This window comes from Trematomus bernacchii, unplaced genomic scaffold (genome assembly GCF_902827165.1).
Source record: "Trematomus bernacchii unplaced genomic scaffold, fTreBer1.1, whole genome shotgun sequence".
NCBI lineage: Eukaryota > Metazoa > Chordata > Actinopteri > Perciformes > Nototheniidae > Trematomus > Trematomus bernacchii.
Genome location: NW_022987342.1, coordinates 4,147,453 through 4,175,331, shown reverse-complemented (window position 1 = coordinate 4,175,331; position 27,879 = coordinate 4,147,453). Strand labels below are relative to the sequence as shown.

The window sequence follows — 27,879 nt, the reverse complement described above, 5'->3', positions numbered from 1 at the left end:
TTAATTTTAAATCTTAATTTTAAAATATGAAAGCTATAAAATAAATGCATTGTTGTAAAAAAAACATAAATTCCCTTCTATAAATATAGTGGAGTGGAAGTAAAAACTGACATTGAATGGAAATATTCAAAGGAAGTACAATTATTAAATGTATTTAGTTGTCATAAGGGAAGAAAAGCAAGGAAATGAATTCCTAATCAAACAATATACATCCTCTTCTATAACTGAATGGGACAGGGATTTATTAAGGACTTTTAGTTTTATCAACAAAGAAAAAAACTCAACTTTATATAAAAAAGTGACACTGAAATGCATGAGTTTATTCGGTTTATTCTGGGACTGTTTATTGTACGGCGTGACGTCACGGGGTTAATTCGCCTGAACGAGTAAACTGACAACCCGAGTCCGTCTCCATTAACAGAGGAGCAGCCTGTCCTCTACCAGCTGCATTCTCCACATGAAACAACCAGAGCACCGAGGACTATACACTCATCTGTCCGCAGGCTCCGGGCTCCTCACTGTGTATACAAACAGCTAACATTTGGTTAGCTTGTGTTACCGTTAGCAGCGGGACTCGTCAGCCCGACAGTCGAGAGCAGCAGCCGCGGGATCATAGCAAAGCCGCCCGGGAGGAGGAGTGGGTGTCACACACAGCAAACTCTCTTTAGCCAGCCAGATAACGTCAAGTTACCGTCTTTAAACTAAGTTGGTTACCAGCACGGAGCACGAAGAAGAACCACACGGTAAGTGAGCTGAGCTTACTTTAGCCAGCATTAGCCACATGGTTTGTTGTGTTTGTTTTCTGACAGCTTGTTGTTCTCATAATGCTAACTGAGCTAGCTAACATTAGCCAAGTTAATGTCAACGTTCATGTCCTGTTTCTTATCGCTTTTCGAGTGCGACGTGCTTGTGCAATGCGTCTTATGGCACAGTTTGTTAATAAATAAAACGACGTAAATGATGCAAGAGCTGGCTAATAATTAATTGGTAAGCGTAGTGAGGAGCAAAGGTATCATTGCAACAGTGTGACTGTTTGCCTGACAAAATGACAGTCTTCCATATCTCTTCATTTGTAAGGATTGCAAACAGGCGGCCAACCAACTGTGTGATCTTACATTGCTTTGATTAAGGATCTGTATGTGTCAGTGGCATTACTACAAGCTGACAAACTTGGTGTCAACCCACTGAACATATATTGGCATTGTAGGATGAAATGAGTGCATGTTATTGTAACCCTGATGTGTGATGTACTGTAGTATCAGGTGGTGGGAAGTAGGTCATGCTGCTGCCATGCTGTCAACCTTGTTTGAAGCGTTATCAATGTTCTAATGGCTTGTTTAAACAAAATGGAATATACATAATAATTACCGATGTAAAGATGCACACCCCTCATTCTACTTTAAAAAAATGCATATTATTACGTTTATTCAGAAAGTGTACAATTTGTATTATTATATTTTTTGGAATTATAATTTTGATTACTTTTTCTAAATCAAAATCAGATGACCAAGCGCGTTGGAGCATACATAAATGGATAATAAGAAACAAATAAAGTGGGTAAAACTATAGAACTGGAAAGTATGGTTTTAAAATGTCCAAAATGCAGCTGATAGAACCAACGTGTAACAAAATCTAAGTTTGATTTTTTAAGTTACTGCTCTTCATGCCTTAGAGGTAGTTTTGAGGTTGTTTTGTGAGCTGTACTGAAGTGCTGGTTAATGATTGAGCAGCCTGCCTTTTGATCAGCTGTATATCCTGCAGGTTAAACCAACACATGAAGCTGTGTGAAGGTTTCTGCCCTATGCTCTGCTATGACTATGAGGCTCAATCATATGAGGCCTGAAGAGAAAAGACTAGGCTCTGAGAGAAGGGAGTGGTACCACCGAGATAGAGATATGGGGGGGGTGGGGTGGCTGGGTGTAGCAGAATGCACTGTAATCATTGGCAGGCTGGTGGTCATTTATACACTTCCCTTCATTGTTGTTTTTATCTAAAAAAAACACATTTGCAGGTCCACAACTGTTGATTTCCTTTTGAAATTCTGCAGAGGGTTTCAACAAAATAACTAAACTGGGCTCTGGTTTCAGACAGAGGGTGAACAGTGGTGCTGCAGCACAGTATGAGAAAAACAAAGACCTTTTTGAACATTCAACATACACATTTGAAACCTGAAAATGAGCCTTACAGAGCCCCTTTAAAATGTTCCATTTTGAAAGGCTTGATCCTGCTTGCATTAGGCATGTTCTGCTTGATAAAGGACTTGTAGGGATGTTTCCATTGTCAATGTATCCAAGACCAAATCATTTCATGTTGATAAGGTTTTCAATTAATGGACTAATATATTCAGCACAAAATGTAATTGTAAAGGCCAAAGGTAAAAACATTTTGTATTCAATAATATGCTCCTGAATGGCTCTCATAATTCCATTTTATATATATTATTTTGTGTATGTTAGAGTAAAGTAAATCTAACACAATTTGCTGCCATTTCTCCCCACTCAACGCATCTCAATGCTGACATATAAGGCAAGAAGATCGCGTTTTTGTAGAAAAAAAACGGTACAGTTCCAGACTTATTCCGACAACAGACACTATAACACTGCAGATAATTTATTCAATTCAAATTCAAGGTTTTATTGTCATATGCACATAAGCTGCAGTGTAGAAATGACAATGAAATTATTCTGACCCGAGCTCCTCCAACAATGCAACATATATGATATAATACAAAAATACAAATAAAAAATAGTACAAGACCATATCATGTAGAGCATGAATTATAGTGGAACTTGCTTATGTGTGTATGAGGAGGGTGAATGTCAAGTAAATCCTGAGGTCATGCTTGAGATGTATGTGCACGTTGTGTCATCTTTGTGTCTCTGTGTGTGTGTTAGCAGGGCACAAGGCAGGGCGCTGTATCTTTACCAGCAGCCCCAGTTACTTGGAACAAAAGCTCTGTTGTTGAAGGATCATGTGACTATATATATGTGTGTGTGTGTGTGTGTGAGAGTGTTCCACCCTTGTCATGTGATCTGAGCTCAGGGCAGGGTCTGAAATGCTGACTCTCCCTGAGAGGGTTCTTCCACAGACAAGCAGCAAGCATGCAGGCAGAGAGGGGAGATGAACGACCAGATGGATGGATGGATGGATGGATGGATGGATGGATGTCAGACTGACAGGAAGTGTGGAAGAGGGTCAAATACAGGTGGAGAGACAGAGAAGGGTGCAGGAAAAGCCCTGTTGCTTTTCCTTGCGCTACAAGAAAAAGACCACTGGAATGATTTCACTCTCCTGGTGTCTCTTGGTGGATTCTAAGTGGCAGCCAAGTAAAGATGCAAGCTTCAACTTTACTGCAGCAAGGCAAGTTAGGACTGTTTTCCTTCTTATTAGTTTGGATGTGTTTGTTGGGATTTCATAGTGGGGGAAAAGTGGGCCTGTCAGGATGACTCTGCTGTAATTTGTAATGTCTTGAGACTGCTACTTATTCACCATGAACCAAAACAAGAGTAGAGCAAGCTAATTGTGTAGTTCCACCCTATCATGGACGTTTTTAAAGAGTGGTTTAGCTGTATGTCCAATATTCTTTACATTGCAGCAAAAATACTTTCAATTTCTGGCATACCAACATGACTAGTAAGACTGGGGCAGGGTAAGTGTGCAGCTCAGTTAATGACTTTGACTATATTTAAAGGATTCATTACTTTCCTTGTATCTTCTTGTAGTTTCTGGATTCAATGGTTGGCTGCAATGGCACTCATAAATGTTTACGCTGAGAAGGGAACAGGCAGCCATGTGTTAGCAGTGGTCCAGCAGGTCCTGTTATACCTGTTTTAAATCAATTCAACCTTGCCTGAGAGACTCTACTCCTAACAGATCTTGTCCGTTTGGTTCGTGTGGGTGTGTCTGTGCTCGCATGTTATTAACCCATTTGTGAACTCGGCCTGCAGCATGTTTCATTTGACCCCCGCCTTTAGCTTCACATTGTGTTGTGAGGTGCATAACTATTTTCCTCATAGATGGTGGTTTTTAAAGAGGACATATCATGCTTATATTTGTATTTTGTGCCTCTACTGTGACATGTCTCCATGCTTTAATGTTCAAAAAGCTCTTTATTTTTCTCATACTGCCTGTGCTGCAGCATCTCTTTTCACCCTCTGTCTGAAACCAGAGCCCAGTCTGCTCTGATTGGCTAGCTGGCCAGCTCTGTTGTGATTGGTCAACCGCTTGGATATATGCCACCTAGCCTATCAAGTACAATGTGTTGGAGCACTAGCCAATAGAAGCGCGAGTGTTGTGTGAACTTCTGAAGCTTTTACATGTCTTAGAAACAGCGGCTGCTAACAAGTGGCTAAATGAGACAACTTAACGCCAGCACACGAACATGAGTCCGCCTTTAGTTTAGCGGTGTAGGCGTGATGCAAACTTCATGTACTTTGTTTATATCATTGCGTTAGCTATTTACTTCTGCCGAGTTTGTTTGTTCTTCAAAAATCATCACAGTGGTGTTAATATGTGGAGATGATCCTGCTGAAGAACATGCGTGTCATAAACATGTTTTTGCAACAGATCTTATTTACTGCAATTTTCCAAAATTCTGTTGACTTTAATCTAGGGATGCTCACTTCAGTTACGGCCGACAAAAAGATGTCATTACTTCACAACTCTTGGAATAGCATTAAAGAGAAAAAGAACGTATGCAGTGCACCTATGAGATCTTATTGTCATTCAATGCATGTTGTTTTTTTAGTGCCAAATCATTCTACTGACCGAGTACACATACACCACAAACAGGTCTGTGCATGCTGTACCTGTATTTCACTTAATCTCTCTATGGCTTTCTAATTAAGTTACTTTAATGCTCCGGATACATTACAAAAGCCAAGTGTGTCACAATCTCCAACTGTTCCATGAGCTTACATCACAGCTTCTGTCAGTTAAACAGCAATATAACGACACGTAGCGCACCACTGTTTCTGTGCCAGAGAGTAAAAGGCATAACACAACAGGTGAAATATAGAGTATTCTCACATATTGAGAATAAATGGAGGAGAATAGTTTTGAGAGAAAATGAAACTGCTAAAATACATTATCACTCCGTCCTGATTTCCTGGGTCTCTGAAGCACCACATGTCCGTTACATGCCCCTCTGGGAGACCTGTGGATGTTTGACATGTATATTAATCATCACCCCTGCATACATACTGCACACCCAAATGAATCTAGCTCTCCAAATCAACACACAGCTCTGTACATGAGTGTCTGCTCCACGCTGTTGAATAAATAAAGAGAGAGGATTTGCATCCGGGCAGATATCCTGTTGGTCTCGGTAGCGAGGGAACACCAGCACAGCATGGCTCATCTATTATGCAGCAGTTAGGGTAACAGAGCATGGCTTCATACACTCTGTGTTACAGGACGTTGATGGTCAGTAGGTTTATACAAAATGAAAGAGTCCTCTAGATCAGTGGTTCTCAACTGGTCAGGCCTCGGGACCCACTTTTTACTTTGTCAATAAATCGCGACCCACCATTTTGAACCACTCAAATCTATTCAACAAAAAATCGTGCTGTAATATATATATACGCTTTTCAGCATACAATATGAATTAAAGTGAAGTACACTACATATATCCCTTATATCGCTTCACAGAACTAAAGTATGCTTTAAAAAAAGGTTTAATGAGATGATGGAATCAAAGCTGAACTGTATAACATCAAAAGGCCCACATGCTGAAAACCCCAGAAGGGGGTCTGGGGGGATTCTCCCCCAGGAGATTTTTAGAAATACTAACAAATAAACTATGCATTCTGGTACACTCTGAGAAGAAAATAAATACATCTATTACTACCCGACATATTAATAATATTTTCTGCCATTGTTTGTTTTTCACGGGCCTTCAAAATAAAAGTTTGAAAAAAAAAAGAATTAAAACATTATTATTATTAATAATAATTTCGACCCACTCAAAATGGATCCGCGACCCACCAGAGGAGAACCACTGCTCTAGATCGTCATTGATGGATTCTACATTGGGTTTTGACTATAAAATGTGTCATTACGAATAATGTATGTTTTGATGAGAAAGTTATTGCTAATCCTTCCAAGTGGGGAGATGTGCTGTGTTTGATCAGGAGGTTGTGGATGTTTAAAAAAGTGTCATACTAATTTTCATCCAAAAACATAAAAACACCTAAGTAGAATTATTCAGAAATGTGAAAAAATTCTTGAGAAATCGCAAAAACATTTCCGCTTGGCTTAAGTGGAAAAATTGGTGTATCGATAAGCGCAAAATGTGACATGGAATTTCATAAAAATTGATGTCCCCTTACTCACATTAATACATGAAGCGAATACAAATGTGTATATCCATTGAGTTTTCACATTGTTTTTCACCATTTCAGGTCACCTGGCTGTCTTCTGATTTCGTAATGTTGTTGCATCCTCTTCTTCTGCTTAGTTATTGTAGGACACAAAATGCTAATTTTGCCGTTGCATCTATTATTATAATTATTTGTTTACACCGCACACAGGTGTAATTGGTCACTTCCGGCAATTATCACACAGATGTGGTTTAAGGTATTTAGTCCACCTGTTGTGTGCTGGGCTTGTGTGAGAAAACAAAGAGGTTGAGCTGGCTCTGACATTTTTCTGTTGACCTAATTGTAGCGACATAACTTATTGGGAATTTTGTCGCTACAATTATAATGGTTTTCCATCTGAAGAGTTGGCGCCACCTGCTGCTTATCTCCACGAACCAGCTCCTAATAATTGCATAACTGTAGTGGATAGAAACGAGAATAGTCTGCATTTTGGAATATGGTAAACATTTTGATGAAAATCTGGCTAGAGAGAGGGCTAAGATGCAAAGAATTGGAGGAATAGAAACTTCAACTTATAGGTTCTCCTCAGTAATGGCATTTGGTCAATAGGAAGCTTGCAGTGAGAATTTCAAACCCTGTCTCCTTAGTCACCTCTTCTGACCTGAACAACAACAACAACAACAACAACTTGAAGTTCCCTAACGGACTTGACAGTGGACGTGCCAGTCATGAACAGCCCATTTTTTTCTAGGGCAAATTGCAGGAAGCACAATATTTGTTGAAGGCTAAATATGTGTAACCAATCAGAGCAGACTGGGCTCGAGTTTCAGACAGAAAAGAGGTACTGCAGCACAGGCTGTATGAGAAAAAACAAACACTTTTTAAGACATGAAAGCATGTAAACATGTCACATAAGAGGCACAAAATACCAATATAAACCTGAAATGTAGCATAATAGGGCCCCTTTAAACAGCATCAATCAGTTTGTGTATATCTGTCTGTCTCTGCTTTGCCTCGTATCCTGAATAGGGACTGAGGGTCCTGTGGTTGCTAGCAACAGTTACCATGACTCCAGGCCGCCCTGCCTAGATCTTCCACTGGACACTGCGTGCTAGTTCAAGGGACTGACTTCCTGTCAGTGCATTTCTTCCTGTAACAGCAGACAGGCACTTCCTGGGGACCAAAGCTAGAAGGAAATAGATGGAAGAGATACGGGAGAAGCCGTCTCTTTTTACAAGATCTGAAGTTGGGACAGATGGAGGAGGTTGTAAGGGATTATTCAGGTTGTTGAGTGAGAGCAGTGAAGTTTTGTAAATGTTCCTACAACTCTTTCAGTAGAGCAACCGGATTCACAATACTTTAAAGGAATAGTTTGACAGTTTTTGGGAATATTCTTGTTAGCTTTCTTGCCAAAAGTTAGATAAGGAGATAATACCACTCTCACTTATTTACAGCATTCAGCCTGGCATAAAGACGGGAAACAGAGGAAAGTAGCTATCTCCAAAGTTAACAAATCAATCTAACAGCACCTTTGACAGCTTACTTATATTGGTGAGAAAGCATTATTTTAAAGGGTCAAAGTATTTCTCAGCAGCTCTTGAGGTGGTGGGCGTTTTTTATTATTATTATCAAGAACACTAGACAGGTGTGACATATAGTAATAGGAAGACTATCATTATCAAATCATCATCAAACCCACGTTTGCCCAATCTGAATCACAAACTTTATTGTGTTGAGCAAAATGTTGTTTACCAAGTGTGTGTTCTGTCTCCAGGGCCCTCTGCTCTCCAAAGTGGTGCAGTCCAGCAGACCGACGGGGTACTGGAACGGCTGATACCGGAGGAGCATGAGTCATGACCTCAGTGGTGCTGGTCGATAATGGTGGGACGGTGGTGGAGTATGTCACAGCTGAAGAGGAGGACCCTCAACAGGTGGGTCAGACCAGAGTTATATTCTAAACTAAAACTTATACTATAAATATTGTGCAGCGAGTCGATCATTGAGCGTCTTGCTGCACATAATCCCGCTAATTACACGGCTACATACTATAAACCAACAACTGGATTCACAATTTAAAAATCATTGAATTGATTCCAAAAGTATTGTATTGCTTCTGCTGTACCAACGGCTGAACTGGGGCGACAACAACGTAACTTAAAAAGACAGCAGCACTGATCGAGTTTTCCTGGAGCTGTCCAAGTCTGTTCACATTTTCTTTTCCATTACCAGTCTTTAAACACTGTAAAGCACATACGGTGTTCCTGTTAGTTCTACTTCCTGTCTCTGTCTTCTGCTGATTCTCTGCCATCCAGCACTCTGGCTGCGTTTCACTTCTCTTATTTTTCATTTCCTCGCTCCTCGGTCTCGGTCTCACCGGAAGTTGATTTGTCTGCGCCATCTTGAGTAGCGTCCCAATGGCCTTATTTTTGCCGGAGGAGCGAGGAGCGAGGAGCGAGGAGCGATAATGGAGGAGCTATAATCGAGGAACCACCAGACCATCCTTCGATGAAATCCTCAGACACTCGCTCCGCCCCCTTACTGTGTATCGCTCACTGATTGGACGATGCAGCGCATGCACTGATCTGATGCTTCTTGACATGAGAGCAGAGTTTCCCAGCGGAGTGAAGAAAACACATGAAACTCACGGGACTCACTCCTCAGTTTATACTGTGTTTTGTTTCAATGAATGCATCATTCAGTTACAAATATGTGATATATCTGAACAACAAAGTGGTGAAAATTTATTTTATTCATTTATTGGAAACATTTTCATGATCGCTTTTTCAGTTTTCTTTACATGTTCATTTATTGTCATTTCCATTCAGTCAGTCATTTAAGTGCTATTTAACATGTTAATTTGCTAAATATCCACACAAACAAACAAAGTGTGCAATCCAATGAATGTTAATCTAACTGGGTTTTGATAGATAACATATCTCTTTTTCTTCTCTGAATTATTTTATTTCTATTGTGCACTCTAATCAATATTAATCCAACTATTGTTCGTTTATACATTTTAAGAATGGCGTTTATCTTTTTTGAGAATGAGTTCTTATTTTATTTAATGTATTTGGGTCTACAACAGATGATACAAATGTTTGTGTCAGTAAATGTGTACTAACAGAGGCGGGGGTGTTTGTGAAAATAACGGGGACAGAGCTGCTGTCAGACGAACAGCTGTGCGGCGTCATCACAAACGGACGTCGCTTCACGTGACGCTCCGGAGGAAACGACGTCCCATTGCTCTAAAAACTCATTTCCCTGCTTCTCGTGGTTTCCTTGCGTCTCTCCATGCTTCCCTGGTGGGAGGGACTAGACGCAGGGAAACGACGCAAGTGAGGGACGCAAGGAATCCATTTAACCGAAGTGAAACGCAGCCTCTGTCTTTAAACCTCTCTCCTTCTCTTGCACTCTTTTTCTGTTCTTTTCTGGGGACAGTAGTTAAATATACAAATAAGTATACAATTGACAGAATAAAAGCAATGCAGCAAATAAAAGGAAAAAAGCAATGTAGACAATAACAAATACAAATATATCTACTCCGATGAATACATGATGACTCAGACTTGTGACTCTGACTCGAACACAGGAAATGACGACTCGGCTCGGACTCAACATGGATTCTTCTTGGGTGACTTAGACTCGGACTCGAGCATAGGTAATGAGGACTCGGCTCGGACTCGACACCAGAAACCTAAACCTTATTGCCTGGTTTTAACACTTATTTAGCAATAATATGTCACTAGAGAGAAAAGGAGATGGCATGAATATCCTTCAACTATCTTCTTATTGAACCACAGAAACTCAGAAGGTGCTACGTCGCAATTGCCCCACAAGCAATCCCAAAACAAAACGACAAAAACTACCATAGAATCAAGTGCAAACTTTTTCCGGAAAACAGAAACTAAATGAACAGACACACTGGATGCTACCTTAAACTGATAGCAAGTCAAAGAAATGTTAATAAACTCGCAGCTACATTTACCTTGGGTCAGACATAAGCAAGAGTTACACTGCAACTGCAGTCACAACATAATTCTCTCTTCTTTTCTTGCAACTGTCGTATTATCTTGTTTTTCTAATGTCTCGCTGTCTTCCATACCTTTCCCCTGCAGGAGGGAGAGGGAGAGGGGGAGGGGGACCTGGAGTTGGAAGGAGAGGGAGAAGGCGAGTGTGAAGATGAGGAGGCCTATGAAGAGGTGCAGGACAGAGAGGAGGCTGAGTACTTCCCAGCAGTCATTGTGGAGGAGGTGCCCGGCGCCAGCATGGCTGAGGAGCAGGGCTACTCCGCCCAGGTGTTGGTGTACGACGACGAGGTCTACCAGATGCAGGAAGTGGGGGATGAGCAGGAGGTGGAGACAGAAGTGGTGGCAGGTGAGACAGAAATACTCCTGTGTTTAATATCCTTTTGGCGCTGTGGGTGGGTTATCTAATGACTATCATCCAGCCTCTTTAACACACCCCACTGCCAAACCTTGGTCAATAAGCTACCTGTTTCGTGCTGAGATATTTGACTCGCAGTTCCCTTTTACTCTGGGTTATCATTTATGGGTTGCATATTTTAGAAACCAATTTAGCTTCATAGGAACCCCTACAATTACCATTTGTTTATCAATGAATCACATGCATTTCCAATAAAACATTGCTGGAGTCAGGACGAGTAGGGCGCCTGCATACCCGTGAGACTCTCTATGAGAATGATTTTTTTAAATAATAATGTTTTAGAGAAAAAGTGCATGTTTTGCAATAAGTAAGCAAATTACTGGATAAATTAGATTATTATAAATTCAAGTGTCTCTTTAATTTGTTGTGCAACATCACATATTTGTGTGCTGTGAGGCCTCTATGTTCACACACTGCCACCTTGTGGGTGTTTTTTGAAAATGAACTATTACATAAACTATTTTGGTGTCCGGTAATCTCTTATTAATGGTGACCAGTGTCCATTCTGGTGCACTGTATTCTAAAGTAATACAAGCTGCATTCATTCACTGTCCCACATTTCAATTGTTAAACTGAATTTTCAACAGGATGAAGATATTGTCATCATTATCAGTAAATGTTTCTGATCACAGAGTATTCACTTGATACTGTACATATAGTATACATACATAGTACATATAGTTTACTGTATTGTTCAATCTGGATCCAAATATAAAATGCTGTTTAAAGCAGATGGATGAAGTGATTACATGCAAAACTAGAAATGTTATAATACTTGGTATCTACCACCAACAATAATAATGGGTTTCATTTATAACGCACTTCATATTTGAGTTCAAATCCCGAAGTGCTACAAGCAGTGAGCATGGAACAATATAAAACAGTACACAACACGGTAGAATTTAATAAAAAAGCAGTAAAAACGAACAATAACAAATAAATAAAAGGGTAGTAATAAATCAAAGAAAAGGTCTAGGAAAAGGCTCTATTGAACAGATGGGTTTTGAGGCCTTTTTTAAAAGCATCCACGGTCTGTGGTGCTCTCATGTGGTCGGGGAGAGCGTTCCACAGTCTGGGAGCAGCCGAGCAGAAAGCCTGGTCTCCCATAGTACGGAGCTTGGTCCTGGGGGGTTTGAGGAGGTTGGCTTTGCTGGAGCGGGAGGTCTGCAAGGAAGTATGAGGGGTGAGGAGTTCCTTGAGGTAGGGAGGGGCAGTTCCATGGATGAACAATAGTGATCCATAGCAGAATAAACTAGTGTTCAAAATGCTCACTGTTTTTTCTTTTTGTGTAATTCATTTAATTGTGTCTGCTTACCTTAAATGACATTTTACACAAAGTTATAGCAACCTAAATAATATTTTGTTTAAAAGCTAACTGTTTGCACTGAGCAGTTGTTGAGTTATTGTTGACAATAATATTTTACAACATAATTAACCTTTGCTCTTCATAAATTATAGTATATAATTCCTCAGACAATTAGGAATGGCAAAAGAAGCCATTTAAATGATCTAATTAATAATGACCCGGACTGTAATATTTTCATTATTTGTTGTAAGTGCATTCGACTTGTTCAAAAATGCTTCTTAAAAATGTTTTTATTTTTTTATTGTGTAGATAAAATTCTGCTCTGACAAAGCAACAAACGGGAGATCTAGGAAATCAGTTATACATATCATTGTTTTGAGCAGAAGTTGATTAGAAGGGCTGTCTTGTTGAAGTTTGAGTTGAAGTTTACTACCTTTATCCGGCAATTTCTTTGCAAACTGCAACCTTGTTCTCTGATATTTCGATTTGTGTTGAGTGAGTTATTTAAATCACAGTACAGCTTTATTTGACGTTGTCACTACGCAATGAGGGAGGGCGAAGGAAGGATTTCCTGTGTCGGCCGCGGAGGGATACCGTACTGCCGCTGTAGTGTGTCTAGTTGAATTCGAAGAGATTTCCCATTAGCGGCGGAGTGATCTGAGCTTGTAGCTTCCTATACAATTCAGTGAGGAGTCAATGTGAATCTGCAGCAAGGGGGAAAACATGGCGACTTCACAGCATGAGGGGCACGCAAACCAGCTCGATCTGCTCATCAGAGCCGGTAACGTATTTTTATGTACTTATAAAATCAATCCGGGAGATAACTTTTACTTGTGGGGTGTGTTTGTAAGCTCGACCGCTGCGCCTCAGTCCGCTCAGTAGTGTGCTAAATTAATGGAGGGCAATCAGGAAGTGATCACCTTGGTTAGCAACCTGCATGGCGTTGCTACACGGTTTACTAAACCCGATTTAAAAGATATGAAAAACTTCCGCAGGGCTTTCCAGTCTGCACAAACCGAACAATGGCTGCACGAAGTGTGTTTTGCATGTAGGAGCAGATTTTTCCCACCGCTGTGTGAGCTTGAATAACGGTCTGCGGGTCGGCTCTGCACAACCAGGAAGTGTAAAGATGTTGTCTTTCCTACGTCTTTGCCACGCTGTCTGAGTCGGAAGGACATGTGGGTTTATTTTCACTAGCATAAATGTGGTGCACACCGTGAAATATCTACTTTGGTGTTATGACTGACGAGTGTTGGTGTATCTAATTGTGGTTGTCATAAGTTTGTGGGAATGGTGGGCTGTAACGGTCTTCACACATTTTCCCTTAATAGAAGTCCATCAGTCATGAAAAAGTTTTAACCATACTAATTTATTATTGTGAATTGTATGTGTTGGGGGTCCATTTTCCACATTTCTTGTGAAGTTGTTTTCTTTTATTTTTATATATGTGGGTTTCCGTTATCGTGGTGTGCAGCTGCTGACTGAAGCGTGGGACGGCCTGCCTCACTCGCTTTATTCTCTGTAGTTGTTTCTGGTGCGGGCGGCTTCAGTCTTCGATCATACATATTTACAAATCGATAATGAGCACATAGTGTGAACATTGTGTCGTTTTCACCTCTGTTTTTAACATATTTTAAAGTATTTTTGTCCCTTCTCGATGGCGGAAGCATTGTGTGTGGAGAGGGCGTGGTGTGTTGTTGAGTGATTACCCTTTGGTCCAATAGCGTGAAAGCGGCTCTATTACGTCAGCACATGTCCAATCAGATTTAACCTGAGGCGGAGTGTCAACCGAGTAGTTGGCCAATAGGAGGTAAGGAGGTTGTTGAGTGACAAGAGGATTTGTGAGCTTCTTCGAAGAGAACTGGAGGGAAAGGATGAAGACTGTAAACACGGAAGTCATCAGAGGCCGCACTACTTTTTGTCGGACTTGCTGCTATTCTTGGCGCCCCTACACAGTTGAATGTCTTTATAAAAGCCTATTTCTTTTCCACTTTTGAACATATTCGAGTACTTTTTCTATGTTTTACCTACACACAATGCACATTTATTATGCGCATATCTATGTGATTAATTTCTTAATATTGAATAACTAATGATAAATCAAAATACTAACATTTGGGACGACTAACTAATGGCCGAAGTGTATTTGTGGTTGTTTAGGTCAAGCAAAGCTGCAGCTCTTTGACATCACACCTTTTTGTGGTCTTATAAAAGTATGGCTGCCTGTTTTCAAGGGCAGCTGAGCTCAGTAAGCTATAGGGTCTGTGCTGTGATGGCCACCAACATGTCCTGTTTGTTTCTGAAAGGAATTGAAATCTAAAGATAGCCCATGTCTCCCCTATGCTGTGTCGGTTGCCTCACTGAGATAGCCAAACATGGACAGGTCAGGGTGTAACGGGATCTTGTGTTTCCCACCAGTGATTGACACCGACAGCAGGTGCCCTACGTGGCAACTCACCATTAGCTTCAGGATGATTTTTAAACTAGATTGTGTCTATAAAATGCCATATTTTAGATAGTTAATAAGGATGATATAACTCCTGTCACTCAATATCCAGAACCAATCCTGATATCTTGCCACTTCCAAAAAAGATTGAACGTGCCATGTAAAAACTGTTAACTTGTTTCACAAATAAAGAGCCAAATTCATGAACACATTTCCCACTGTGAACTTTGACCTTTAAAAGCATACAATGCTTAGATCAGATCAGTATTTGTTGTCAACTAAAATTGCCATCAATTTTGGGAATTTATTTATTTCACTAGGAGGCGCCATATAGTTGCATCTTGAATGATGCACTGTTTAAATACTGGGATAATTCATTCATTTGCTAGTAATTAATTTGCCTTTTAAGGAAGTTATTATGTAAACTATTATTCTGTAAACTATGGCTTAGGTATGTGAAAGAAAGCTGGTGTAGTTTCCTTGAGCAGGACAGAGGCTTTTACCGTGGGGATAATTAAAGAGTAACTTATATATTTAGCTTAGACAGGCTCCACTGGGTTCAAACTTCTTATTTTTTTTTAACTATTTGCTAATTGATTCTGTACGTTTGTGTTTCAGTGGAGGCTTCTGTCCATGGCAACCATGTGTACTGCTCTGACAAGACCATCGAGGCTGCAGAGGCTCTGCTCCGCATGGACTCAGCTTCCAGCATCAGAGAAGACCGTAGCCCAGGTAACACACACTAACTCATAACACTTCACAACCAAAATGTAGAAATAATTATAGTTACTTGTCATTTTTTTTTTTATCCAACATGATTGTGTTGTCAAATAATAATTGTTGGGGCTTGTTATCTTTTCTGTAGTTTGTACTTGCAGAAAGTAATTGATTCTATCTCCACAAAATAAAACTGGTAGTGGCCTGGCTGGGTGTATAATTTCCGGCCTGACTTATTGTCTCGGTCCGGCCCTGGCTGTACCTGTTCGTCACCTCACCGCCGTGGCTTCAGTAGAACCGCCGTGGCTTCAGTAGAAGCTGCTGGGAGTCCCAGCAGCTTCTACTGAAGCCAGTCCCCAACTCCGGGGACTTCCGGCCGGGGACTTCGGGTGGCAGTATACGCCGTGAAGTTGTTTGCAGCCTGCCAGTAAACCCAAAGCAGAAGAAGAAGTGACGTCAGCGGCTTCATTTGACTAATCCTCCCTCAGGGACTTATTCCGGTGTGAACGCGATCTGCTCTTTAGTTCCGGGAACTAAAGAGTTCTGATGAACTAAGTTCTGGGAACTAAGTACGGCAAAGTACTTGGTGTGAAAGTGCCTTTTGCCATTTTTTGCCAGTGAAATAATAATAATAATAATAATAATGCTTCTTGACCTCTTATATGATCATTTATCAAACTGGTATTAAAGCGTCATAATGTTGCCTCAATGCATAATTCTTAGATTTTCCCCATTATATCCTCCAACCAGACTCTTACGTCCGGCCTTGCATCGTCACGCCAGACTTCCTTCACGCTGCCATGCGTCCAGACATGATTACAGAGACAGAGGTGGAGATATCCACGGAGGAGTGCTGCGAGGACGAAGACGAGGAGATGGTCACCCTGCTGGAAGAACCAGAGCCAGGACACGAGCCTGTCAGGAAGAGGAGGGGTAAGACATGTAGAGCTTGTGGTTGCAAAATACTACAAACGTTTGTAAAACAACTGGCCGCTCTGTCACAAGCTAGGCTGCAAACGTCAACCCAAAACATTGAGTTACCCTGTTTGATTATAGTTATTAAGTAGTAGACCTTTGGGTGTATATTCACTAATCAGGGACTCAATTTAAGCAAACGATTAAGCCCTATTTCAAATGTTTTCTTGTAACAGCTGGACGGAAGCCAAAGACACATCAGTCGGCTATATCCAATGGCTCCCTGGACCTCGGCATCAAGAAGAAACCAAGAGAAGGGAAAGGTAACTTACATTTCATTTCAATTCATTTCTTTACAAGTACAATCATGAGACATTATGGAGATGTGTGAAATGGGACACCCAGATGATCTATGCAAAGCTTTAGAATAAGGGTTCAGAGACTAAACGGAACAATATATCTTACTAGTATTGGAGAGGGTTCATAAACATTACAAGCTTAAAAAACATTAATTTAATTGGTTTGAAATAGATAAGATATAATAAACACAATATATGAAAATGGGAAAATAATGGTATAAATTAAAGAGACCCTTTTATGCTTGTTGGGGGTTTTCCCTTTCCTGTAGTGTGTTCTTGTTTAGGTTTTTGTGCCTGTAAATGGTCTCCAAAGAGTACAATCCCAAAGTTCCCTGCACAAAACACACATTTAAACCTGAAAATGAGAATAATATGTCCTCTTTAAATGCAGTTCAGAGTAGAGTAACGTGTTTGTCCCAGGCCATTTCGTATTTTCAAGCTTCAACATATCAACAAATGCTGTTTTAAGCACCGTTTAAGTCAGACACATTTTTTTCCTTACTGTGATAAACACTCATAGACAGAATTATTTTGCCAGTAGCATTTGTAGAGCACAGATACATTTTGGTTTTCAGTGCATTGAATTAGCTTGCTTTCCAGCAGGAAGCACCACCTACCTCTGGGAGTTCCTGCTGGACCTCCTCCAGGACAAGAACACCTGCCCCCGCTACATCAAGTGGACCCAGAGGGAGAAGGGCATCTTCAAACTGGTGGACTCCAAGGCCGTCTCCAAGCTGTGGGGCAAACACAAGAACAAGCCGGACATGAACTACGAGACCATGGGGCGGGCACTCAGGTGAGCGTGTGTGTAAATACTAAAGCTGTAACGTGCTTAAAACGATTGGACTTACATTTGCACATTACTTTAGATATATTTTATTGAAAAAAGACCAATGAGCTGATTGGTAGACTGCAAAATTCAAAGACCAATGTTCAGTTTTATAACGCAGTTTTATGCCACTGATATAGTATAGTACTAATACAAATAAATAATATTATATTGGTATAATAATGCAAGTACACCTTTTCAAGAGCAATGCACTTTAAGTTAAAGGAATGGTGAGACATTTGAATAGGAATGTTTACCAAAAAAACACATTAATAAAAATACGTAAAATATGAATAAAATCAACATAGGATAAGATGCATTGCCAGGTAACATACTGGTGAAACTTTTTTGAAACTTTGTGCTGTTTTCCTTTTTAATGTGTTACTCCGCTGCAGAAAGTTCAAGGTTCTTTATTGTCAAACTGACATAGCTACAGAGTAATTATGTTGTTGAAAATCTTATGTCACAGGCTTCTCCAACAATGCAACATAATAACATAATAACAATAAGAGCAAGAGTAATACAAAAAGAAAAATAGTTCTAAAAAAAAGTGAGCATGTGGAATAGTGCAGTACAAGTCTATATACAAGTTATTGGAATGATATATATTAGATACATACTACTGAGTAGCAGATGAATGTTTTTGAAGTTGTTTCAGCAGTTCAATTGTTTAACAGTCTCACTGCCCGCGGGAAGCAACTGTCTCCGAATCTTCTTGTCTTTGCCAGGATGCTGCGGTAAAGTCTGCCAGACGGCAACAGAAAGAACAGTTTGTGGCTGGGGGGATGGGGGTCTTTGATAATCCGTAGTGATTTCTTCCTGAGCCGCTGGGAGTAAAGGTCCTCCATGGATGGCAGCTCCGTCCTGGTGATGTGCTGTGCAGTTTTCACCACCCTCTGTAAAGCCTTACGATCGAGGTCGGTGCAGCTGCCGTACCAGGCCGTGATGCAGCCAGTCAGGATACTCTCTAGGGCTGTGCATCTTCACTGGTCTCACGATTCGATTCGATTACGATTATCCTGTCAACGATTCGATTCAATTCGATATCGTGATGCATCACGATGCATCACGATTCATACCAATGCGTTGCATCCTCAATTTTCTATATTACTGCACATGGCTTATTTTTCATCAATGCATACATGCAGTAAATACATATGAACTCTCTTTTTATTATTTAGAAAGTGCTTCAGAAATCAATAACATAAATGTCTTGACATTAATTTATAAACCAAAATAAATTAATTGTATAGGTCTAGCCTCCCTATATCTGTGTGTGAAGTTGTTCCATCCTCAAAAACAAAAAACTAATGCTTCTGCAGTCTAGCTGCAGCTTCTAGCAATGGTCTTCTGTTAAAAAAAGGACACTGAAGGTCCTGAATGTGGCATCACACACAGGACTTGAGTCTGAACACAGCAGACAACAGGAGTATTTACAACAGCATATACAAACAAAAATAGTGCATGTGGGTGCACACTTACATTCTCTGTCTTACTGTTACATAAATCCCATGAAGTTAAGTTAGCTTCATCATATCTCAATCAGTGATTAAGTGAATAATAAAGTTTCTATCAGGTTACTATCAGCCTGTCACTCATTATTTTCAGGGAGGGGGCGGGGTTTGGAGGAACGGAGAGGAGACGGTGATCGCGGAAGCTTTTTTCCTCCTGCCTTCACAAACTTTACACACGTGTGTGTATATATATATATATATATATATATATATATATATATATCGTCTAAAAATTGCTAGAGGACATTCATACTCTGCAATCCAAGACTTAATTAAATCCACCAAAAACCTGACATGATTGTAACGCGATTATTTTTGAAAAACATAAATCCTTGTGTCTCTGAGCCGCAGCGACACGGAGTGATTCAGAGCGGGTCCTTCTGCTGTTGGTTCTGGACTGGTGTTCTTGTGTTGGTGGATAAAGCAGACTGCTCCGTGTTTGGTGCCGCTGTCACGTCTGTTCCCTGATCTCTGCGTCACCGACCGATTTGATATTAAAGTGACAGAAAAAAAAACGTTATAGTAAAGCCGCGGCCGGAAAATCAGGAAGCAACGTTACTACGCTATAATCGGTTATCTTCCGTCACTGCATCGATACCGAATCGTCCGCATCGCAATGCATCGTAGAAACTATTATTTATTATAACACCCCTAATACTCTCTATCGTGCACCTGTAGAAGTTGCAGAGTATCCTGGAATCCATTTTGAACCTCCTCAGCCTGCGGAGGAAGAAGAGCCGCTGTCGAGCTTTCTTGGTGATGGTGGTGGTGTGAAGAGTCCATGTCAGGTCCTCAGTGATGTGGACCCCAAGGAACCTGAAGCTTTTGACTCTCTCCACCGTAGTCCCATTGATGGCGATGGGGGCGTGTCCCTCTCTCTGCTGCTTCCTGTAGTCCACAATCTGCTCCTTAGTTTTGCTGATGTTGAGATGGAGGTTGTTATCCTGGCACCAAGATGTCAGGTTTTCGACCTCCTCTCTGTACGCCGTCTCGTCGTCGTCTGTGATCTGGCCGATGACGGTCGTGTCATCAGCAAACTTCACGATGGTGTTGGAGCTGTGTGTGGCCACGCAGTCGTGTGTGAACAGGGAGTAGAGGAGAGGGCTGAGCACGCAGCCTTGAGGGGCACCGGTGTTGAGAATCAGGGTGGAGGATGTGATGTTTCCCACCCGCACTGCCTGGGGTCTGCCCGTCAGGAAGTTCAGGATCCAGTCGCAGAGGGCGCTGTTGACCCCGAGGTCTCTGAGCTTGATGGCCAGCTTGGAGGGCACAATGGTATTGGATGCTGAACTGTAGTCAATGAACAGCATTCTCACATATGTGTTCCTCTGGTCCAGGTGTGAGAGGGCAGTGTGGATGGTGAGGGCTATGGCGTCGTCTGTGGACCTGTTTGCTCTGTAGGCAAACTGCAGGGGGTCCAGAGATTCAGGGAGGGAGGAGGTGATGAATGATTTGACTAACCGCTCAAAGCACTTCATGATGATGGAGGTGAGTGCTACTGAGCGGTAGTCGTTGGGGCAGGTGATTATTGTCTTTTTGGGGACAGGAACGATAGTGGAGTGTTTGAAACATGTGGGGACTACAGACTGCAGCAGGGACCTGTTGAAGATGTCTGTGAACACCTCTGCCAGCTGAACTGCACACACCCTGAGAACACGGCCAGGGATGCCATCAGGTCCAGGAGCCTTGTGTGGGTTAACCCTTTTAAAGGATTTACACACATCTGCCCTGTTTAAAACAAAAGGGCAGTGTAGCTCCTGGTCCCTCTGTACCTCCATAGCCTGGCTGCTCTCAAAGCGTGCAAAAAAACTGTTCAGCTCATCTGGGAGAGATGCGCACGCAGACACTCCCGCAGCACCCCCCCGCTGCTCCTTTGTAGTCAGTCATTGTCCTTAGTCCCGCCCACATTTTCCTGGTGTTACAGCCTTTGAAGTCAGATTCCACCTTTTCTTTGTACTGTCTCTTTGCATTGCTGATTGCTCTCCGGAGATCATACCTAGATTTCCTGTACTCCTCCAAATCTCCAGCTCTGTGCGCTTTCAGTTTGCCGCGCACCTCGCCGTTTATCCAGGGCTTTTGATTTGGGAATGTCCGTACAGAAACCTTCGGTACCACGTCATCGATGCATTTCCCAATGTAGCAGATGACAGTGTCCGTGTGTGTGTTGATGTTATTGTCCTCAAACACACTCCAATCCGTAGATGCAAAGCAATCCTGCAGTGCTGCATCTGACTCCTCACTCCATCGCTGTACTGTCCTTGTTATCGGTCTGTCCCTTTTAAGTTTCTGCTTGTAAGCAGGCAGCAGCAGCAGAGAGATGTGGTCTGATTTGCCGAAGGGAGGGCGAGGGAGAGCCTTATATCCATTTCGAAAAGGGGAATAAACATGGTCCAGTATGTTTCCCCCATGCGTCGGGCAGCTGATGTATTGATAATATTTTGGCAAGACCTTCTTCATGTTGGCGGTGTTGAAATCTCCGGCCACAACGAACGCCGCATCTGGCCGTGAAGTCTCGGTTTTATCAATAATCCCAAACAGCTGATCGAGTGCCGTGTTGTTGTCGGCGAGCGACTGCGGGGGGATATACACTGCTGTTATCACAACAGATGTGAATTCCCTCGGCAGATGAAAAGCCCGGCATGTGATCATGAGATGCTCTAGATGAGCGGAACAGTCCGAAGAAATAATCTTCACATCTGAGCACCAGTTGTTGTTAGTCATTACACACACACCGCCTCCCTTACTTTTCCCCGAGTTAGCAGTCCGGTCCTGACGAAAAATAGAGAATCCATCAGGAACAATGGCGGAGTCCGGGATAGCGGGGTTGAGCCAAGTCTCAGTGAGAATTAACACGTTACAGTTCTTAATGTCCCGTTGAAAAGCAATCCGGCTTCTGAGTTCATCTAGCTTATTTTCAATGGATTGAACATTAGCCAGAAGAATACTTGGAAGAGGGGGTCGATTCTCTCGTTTCCTCAGTCTGACCAGCAGCCCGGCGCGGGACCCTCGCTTTGTCTTCTTCTTGCGTCTCTCAGGTAGGACAGCAACAGGTAGCCATGGCGAATCTCCATTGTCTGTCGGAGGGTTATTATTGTCCACGAAGTTTTGCAATTGAAGAAGTTCCTCTCTGCTATATTGTATGGCAGAGTAGGTGCGGTCGGCTTGCATGTTGCGAACCATGTTAAAAGTAAAACGGCAAAAGTAAAATAAATATGTACAACATACGAAAAGGGGCAGAGTTGGAGGGGAGCACAAAGACGATGCGGCCATCTTCACCGGCGCATCACATTCAAAGTTATCATGAAACTCATTCTGGTTGTTTATAGCAAATGGACTAGATGTGATGACGGAGCAGCTTTCAGACGAATCAATTCAATTCGCTTAAATGCATCTTTGTTTTGATTAATACAATTTGTATTAATCAATCATATCTGTCTACTCCCATGTTTATAATAGTTTTTTTATTTTTTTCATTAATTGCGATAAACCACCCTAATTGACTGCACATTCTTTTAATCTTATATCTTAATGTGATTAAGCTTGATGAATTGTTTTAATGGATTGACGTCCCTAAGAAATATATAGTTTACCAGAGCTGTAAGGTCCTGGAATAGACTTGTAACTCCTGATTTCCCTCCCCCCCTCAGATATTACTACCAGCGCGGCATCCTGGCCAAGGTGGAGGGCCAGCGGCTGGTGTACCAGTTCAAAGACATGCCCAAAAACATCGTGATCATCGACGATGACAAGGCAGACCTGCCTTCTCCCGAGGACCTGATGGACTCTGAGACCGTGTCCTACGAGCGAGTGCCCCCCCCCCTCAGACATGCTGCTGCACGCCTCCGAGCTGACGTCCTCCAAGAAGCCCAACATCCTGCGGGGCGCCAACAGGGCCAACGTGGTCCACGCCACTGTCACCACGGGCAACAAGGCCATGACGGGAGGTGCTGCAGCCATGGTAACGGGCTTACAGAGGATAGTGTCCATGTCAGGAGCGTCGGACAGGAGTCAGACGCAGCACTCTCACACGGCTATCATCCCCACGGCATCCGGGCCCAGGTGAGACTTCTGCGGAGAGATGCTAACGTGCTAATGCTACATCTTCTCCCAGGATTCACTTCTGACTGTGTGCCCCCTTTCCTTTGGTTCACAGGACTGTGCGAGTGGCGATGCAGATGCCTGTAGTCATGACGACATCGATGGGTCAGAAGATCTCCACGGTTGCCGTGCAGCAGCAGACAGGAATGATGGGGCCAGCCGGACACACCACCCTCCTCACCAACTCCTCCGCCCTCGCTGCCGGGAACACCAACTCACAGCAGAAGGTGTGTGGAGAGCATTATATATGTTAATACATTTTTTAATCTATTTAAAAAAAGGATGGATGGTTGGAATATTTCAATCTATTTGAAATATTCCAACCATCCATCCTTTTTCTGTCGCCCATGTTAAATAATAATAAATACATCTAGCCCATATCAACAGTACTATATCATTGGAGATATATATATATATATATATATATATATATATTAGGATTTTGAAACTGGCATTGTACTGCATTTTATTTTATATTCATTGTTGGTTTTTAGTCTTTTTTCTGTTTAAGACAAGTTAACTAGAACTGCAAGGAATAGTTGATGGAAAAGTAATCTAACCATTAACCAATTATTTAAAAGAAATGCGCAGAGTAATTCCTCATGCAACAATTCTAGAAAATGCTACTTTCAGCCAATATTTATGCTGATTTAATGAAAATGTCCTGCCTATCCCTGTTGAAACAAGATATCACCTTGTACTTTGAGCAACTTTTTTATAGACTCAAGGATTAATCTAGAAGATAAAACATCATGCTGTTTTCTTTTTGTGTAGGTTGTGATCCAGACCATCCCCACCATGGTCCCGGCCACAGCAGAGAACGGGGACAAGATCACCGTCCAACTGGCCAAGATCATCACCATCCCCGCCCACCAGCTAGCTCAGTGCCACCTCCAGACCTCCCACAAGCCCGGCATGGGGGGCCCCCCGGGGGGCCTCAGCCTCCTCGGGAGCCCCCTCACGGTGCGGGCCCTCGGGCCGGTCAGCGTGGGCCCGGGGACGCAGGTGATGAGGCTCACCGTGCCGACGCAGGGGCAGCAACAGACTCTGGTGGTGTCGCAGGCGGGCAGCGCGGGGGGGGGTGGTGACATTATCGACGTCCAATCACGCGATGACGACGCAGCCTCGGATCATAAGCGGCATCTTTAACGGGTCGGAGCTGGTGATCGGAGCGCCGGGGAGCGGGGGCGTCACCATGGAGAAGCTGAAGGCTGCTGGAGTCCACATCCAAACGCTCGCTGTCCAGCAGAACCACGCCAAGTCGGACGGCGTGGAGATGCTCGTCCAACTGGACACCCCCGACGTGACGATAAAGACTGAAGAGATCGAGTGCTGAAACATTTCAGAGTTACTTTGACGTTGTTTTTACTCTTTTAATAACCAGCAGCCGTCTGAGAGACTTTAAAGACTCTTAAGGGCCAGTTTTTTTTAGTCCCAAAACTCGACTTCACCCCCCCCCCCAAACTTTACCGATTGCAACCCCCCCGACACCTCTCCAAGTGTCTCTGCATCATAGGAACGCACACAGACTTTAAAAGGGACTTGTTGGATAAAAGGTAAACGGGACCAACCTCGATCACTACAACGTATGCCTTTTCCAAACGGATCGCCGTCACTGACTGCAATTGGGAACCTTGAAAATAAGTAGAAACACTACATATGGAGGCAAATAATTTCCGCTTACCAGAATATGAACTTTGAAATCACAGTAAAACGCAGTGAGGGGTGTAATACAACTTTTGTGGAGACCATGTGTTTATACTTCTGCCTCTACTGATGTTAAACAACCAGCAACCTTCCTTTTTCTTTTTGTTAAATACTTCTATCACTGTGCAGAAGTGTGGGTGGTGCTACTATTGCTAACAGCGAGACAGAAGGCAGAGCTGCGATGAGCTCTAAGAAGGAACAATATCAGACAGAAAGTGGTCATGTATGTACATATTTAAATATATATCTACTATATTCAGTTTACGGAGCTAAAGTTAACAGAACCGCCTTAGATTTCAATGTTTTCTTTTTCATTTAACGTCTGAACAATGAGCTGTTTTTTTTGTGTGTTTTGATACCTTGTACCAAGCACAGTATTATTCAAACTAAGAAGAACTAGTATTTGTATTATTAATATGAGTTCTGTCACTATCAGGCTGTTACACGCTCATATTGGTTGAAACAGTGTGTCCTCCAGCGTCTAGGGAAATCTCTAGACTTGATTTTCACATTTATTCGACAAAAGCATCTCGGATATTTCTAAAAAAATGTTGACAAATGTTTTCCTCTTTTTACAAACCTTACTATCTGGCTGCACGGAAATGCGACTCAGTGCTGATGCATGATGCCATGTCTTTAAAAAGGTCACCCAAAAAGTATCAAGAAGGAATTAAAATAATGATTAAAGACAGACATTGGAAATCAAAATGATATGCAAAATGACTGTAACATCTATAAATAGGAAACCACTGTGCATCCAGGTCACTTTACTTAAAACAGAGGGTCAATTTGCCAGCACACTTTTTTTACTGCCCTTTTTGGCCCCGCCCCTACATTTCATTTTTATTTGTATGTACAGAGAGAAAGCTGTTTGTTCAGACTGAACTGTTTGTATATTCAACATTTGAAGTATATTCTATTTTGTTGTACTCTTGTTTCAAAGTGTATTAAAGTAGATTTTACTGACATATAAAAAGACATTTGAAACCTAACTCCAGTTGTTTCCATTGTGGTGTTATTGATTTATTTTTTTCATTGTGTGTGTGTGCTTTTGATCTACACAGGGTCATGTCATCCATCCCTGTAAATATCAACAATAGTTTAAAGAGGCCCTATTATCCTTTTAGGGGTTTCCCTTTCCTTTAGTGCAGGGGTGTCAAACTCGATTTCATCGTGGGCCACATTCGCATAAAGGTTGCACTCAAAGGGCCGGTTGTTTTTGTAACTGATATCTATATTAGATGTTATATAGTGTATAGATTAGATAGATAGAGAGTAGATATATTGTATAGAGTGTAGATAGCTATAGATAGAGATAGATATATAATAGTATAGATATGATTTATATTATTAGGCTATATCGATATATTGATAGTGATTATATGTATATAGAGATGATAGATATAATATAGATATATATATATATATATTTATATATGATTATATATATATTATATATCATATTATATATATATATATATATATTATATTATATACTATATATATATATAATTATATATAATATATATTACATTATTGCCTCTGAATTGGATTATTATCGCATAGGATAATAACTTAGTAATTAACTACGTCTGAAAGCAGAAGTCCAGGGCAAATAATTGCAAGTCTCTTCAGTGCGCATGTCACAAAACGAGATGCATGTAACCATATAATAAACATATTATATTCTTTGCAAGCTCTTGCGGGCCACATAAAATGAAGTCGCGGGCCGGATTTGGCCCCCGGGTCTTGAGTTTGAGAGCCCTGCGTGTAGTGTGTGATATATGTTTGTGTGCATGTAAATGGTCTGCAAAGGCTAACATTCCCAAGTTCCCTCCAGAGGGAGTTTCTCTCCCGAACAAACTTGGTATTGGAAATTGATTGAAAAGGCCTTTCAATTTGCGGGATTAAAAGTATTAATCTGCGTTATTTTAAGTTGAGCACACAGTTCAAAAGTCAAAAGTTGAAATGCAACTGTTAGAAAAAACAAAACCGTTTTTAAATCAGTTTACAAATAATTCCTTAACTCTTGTTGCTGTAACTTTGACACAAAAAACATTTATGAATTGTTTTTCTTCTAGGAATATTATATGGCTGTTCTAAACATGTCCATCATATACATTACTCAATGTTAATGTTTTGATTGCATTTCCGCCATACACATGGTTCTGGTTAAATATTTGACAAATCCTCTTGACAGAATTAGTGCAGTTCAACTGAATTTGTCCGCTTCATGAAATTGACATTCGTCAGCATAGTTCAAAAGTTAAAGTCAGGACTTTTGGAAGGCCATTTAATTCTAAAACCTTTTTACCTTTAAAGGGGCCCTATTCTGTGAATGTTCAGGTTCATGTTTGTATTATGTGCTTCTACTGTGACATGTTGTCATGCTTTAATGTTCAAAAAGCTCTTTATTTTCACTCATACTGCCTGTGCTGCCCAGTCTGCTCTGATTGGTTAGCTTGCCGGCTCTGATGTTATTGGTCAACTGCTAGAGATGTCCCGCCCCTTAGCCTATCACGTGCTAGTGTTACATTGTGGTGTCGTTTTGTTATGGAAGTAAACAAAGGATCATCATGGCGTTTCAGGCAGGTGGGGGGAGTGTGTGGGAGAGAAACTCCCTCTGGAGGGAACTTTGGGATTTCAGCCTTTGCAGACCATTTACACGGTAAACCTATATTACACACTTCAGGAAAGGGAAACCCAAAAAGCACAATTGGGCCTCTTTAAAATGTATTTAATAGTACAGTAATTATGTGATCCAATCATTCCATTTAAAAAAGTAACATAAGTTGGTCCATATTCTTAACTTAACTTTATATAAACCTTATACCACACCTGTACAGTATAATATCTAAACTGATTAAAGGAAAAGAACAGTGTGGAAGTGACATTTCTGAAACAATTCTATACTGTGTCGTCTTATCTGATATGTTTTAAATGTTATACTGTGTCCTTTTTGACATACAATATGTAGTTTTAAACAAATATTTATCGACATGCCATATACTATGTCGTTTTTTCTGATATTTTCTAAACACAATGTTTTTTTTTCAGAAAATGTTGACATACTATACTACGTTTTAACATATTTTTGACATACTATACTATGTTGTTCTTTGCATATTTTCGACATACTATATGTCGTTTTTGGAAGTTTTCTACATACTATACTACGTTTTTTCGTTCATATTTCCTTCATACTATACGAGTTAAAAATTATTA

The 27,879-nt window shown here is 41.3% G+C and overlaps 1 protein-coding gene across 1 annotated transcript; it reads left to right on the top strand.

The window, feature by feature from the left end:
- Positions 1-398: 398 nt before the first annotated feature.
- LOC117481920 (ETS-related transcription factor Elf-2-like) lies at positions 399-25,646 on the top strand. Its single transcript, XM_034129861.1, is given in 12 exon segments — positions 399-743; positions 8,095-8,251; positions 10,436-10,694; positions 15,134-15,247; positions 15,983-16,165; positions 16,384-16,470; positions 17,107-17,302; positions 22,497-22,659; positions 22,661-22,908; positions 23,003-23,174; positions 23,722-24,021; positions 24,023-25,646. Coding segments are annotated over 11 exon segments (2,061 nt in total). The 5' UTR covers positions 399-743; positions 8,095-8,173; the 3' UTR covers positions 24,284-25,646.
- The last annotated feature ends 2,233 nt before the right edge of the window (positions 25,647-27,879 follow it).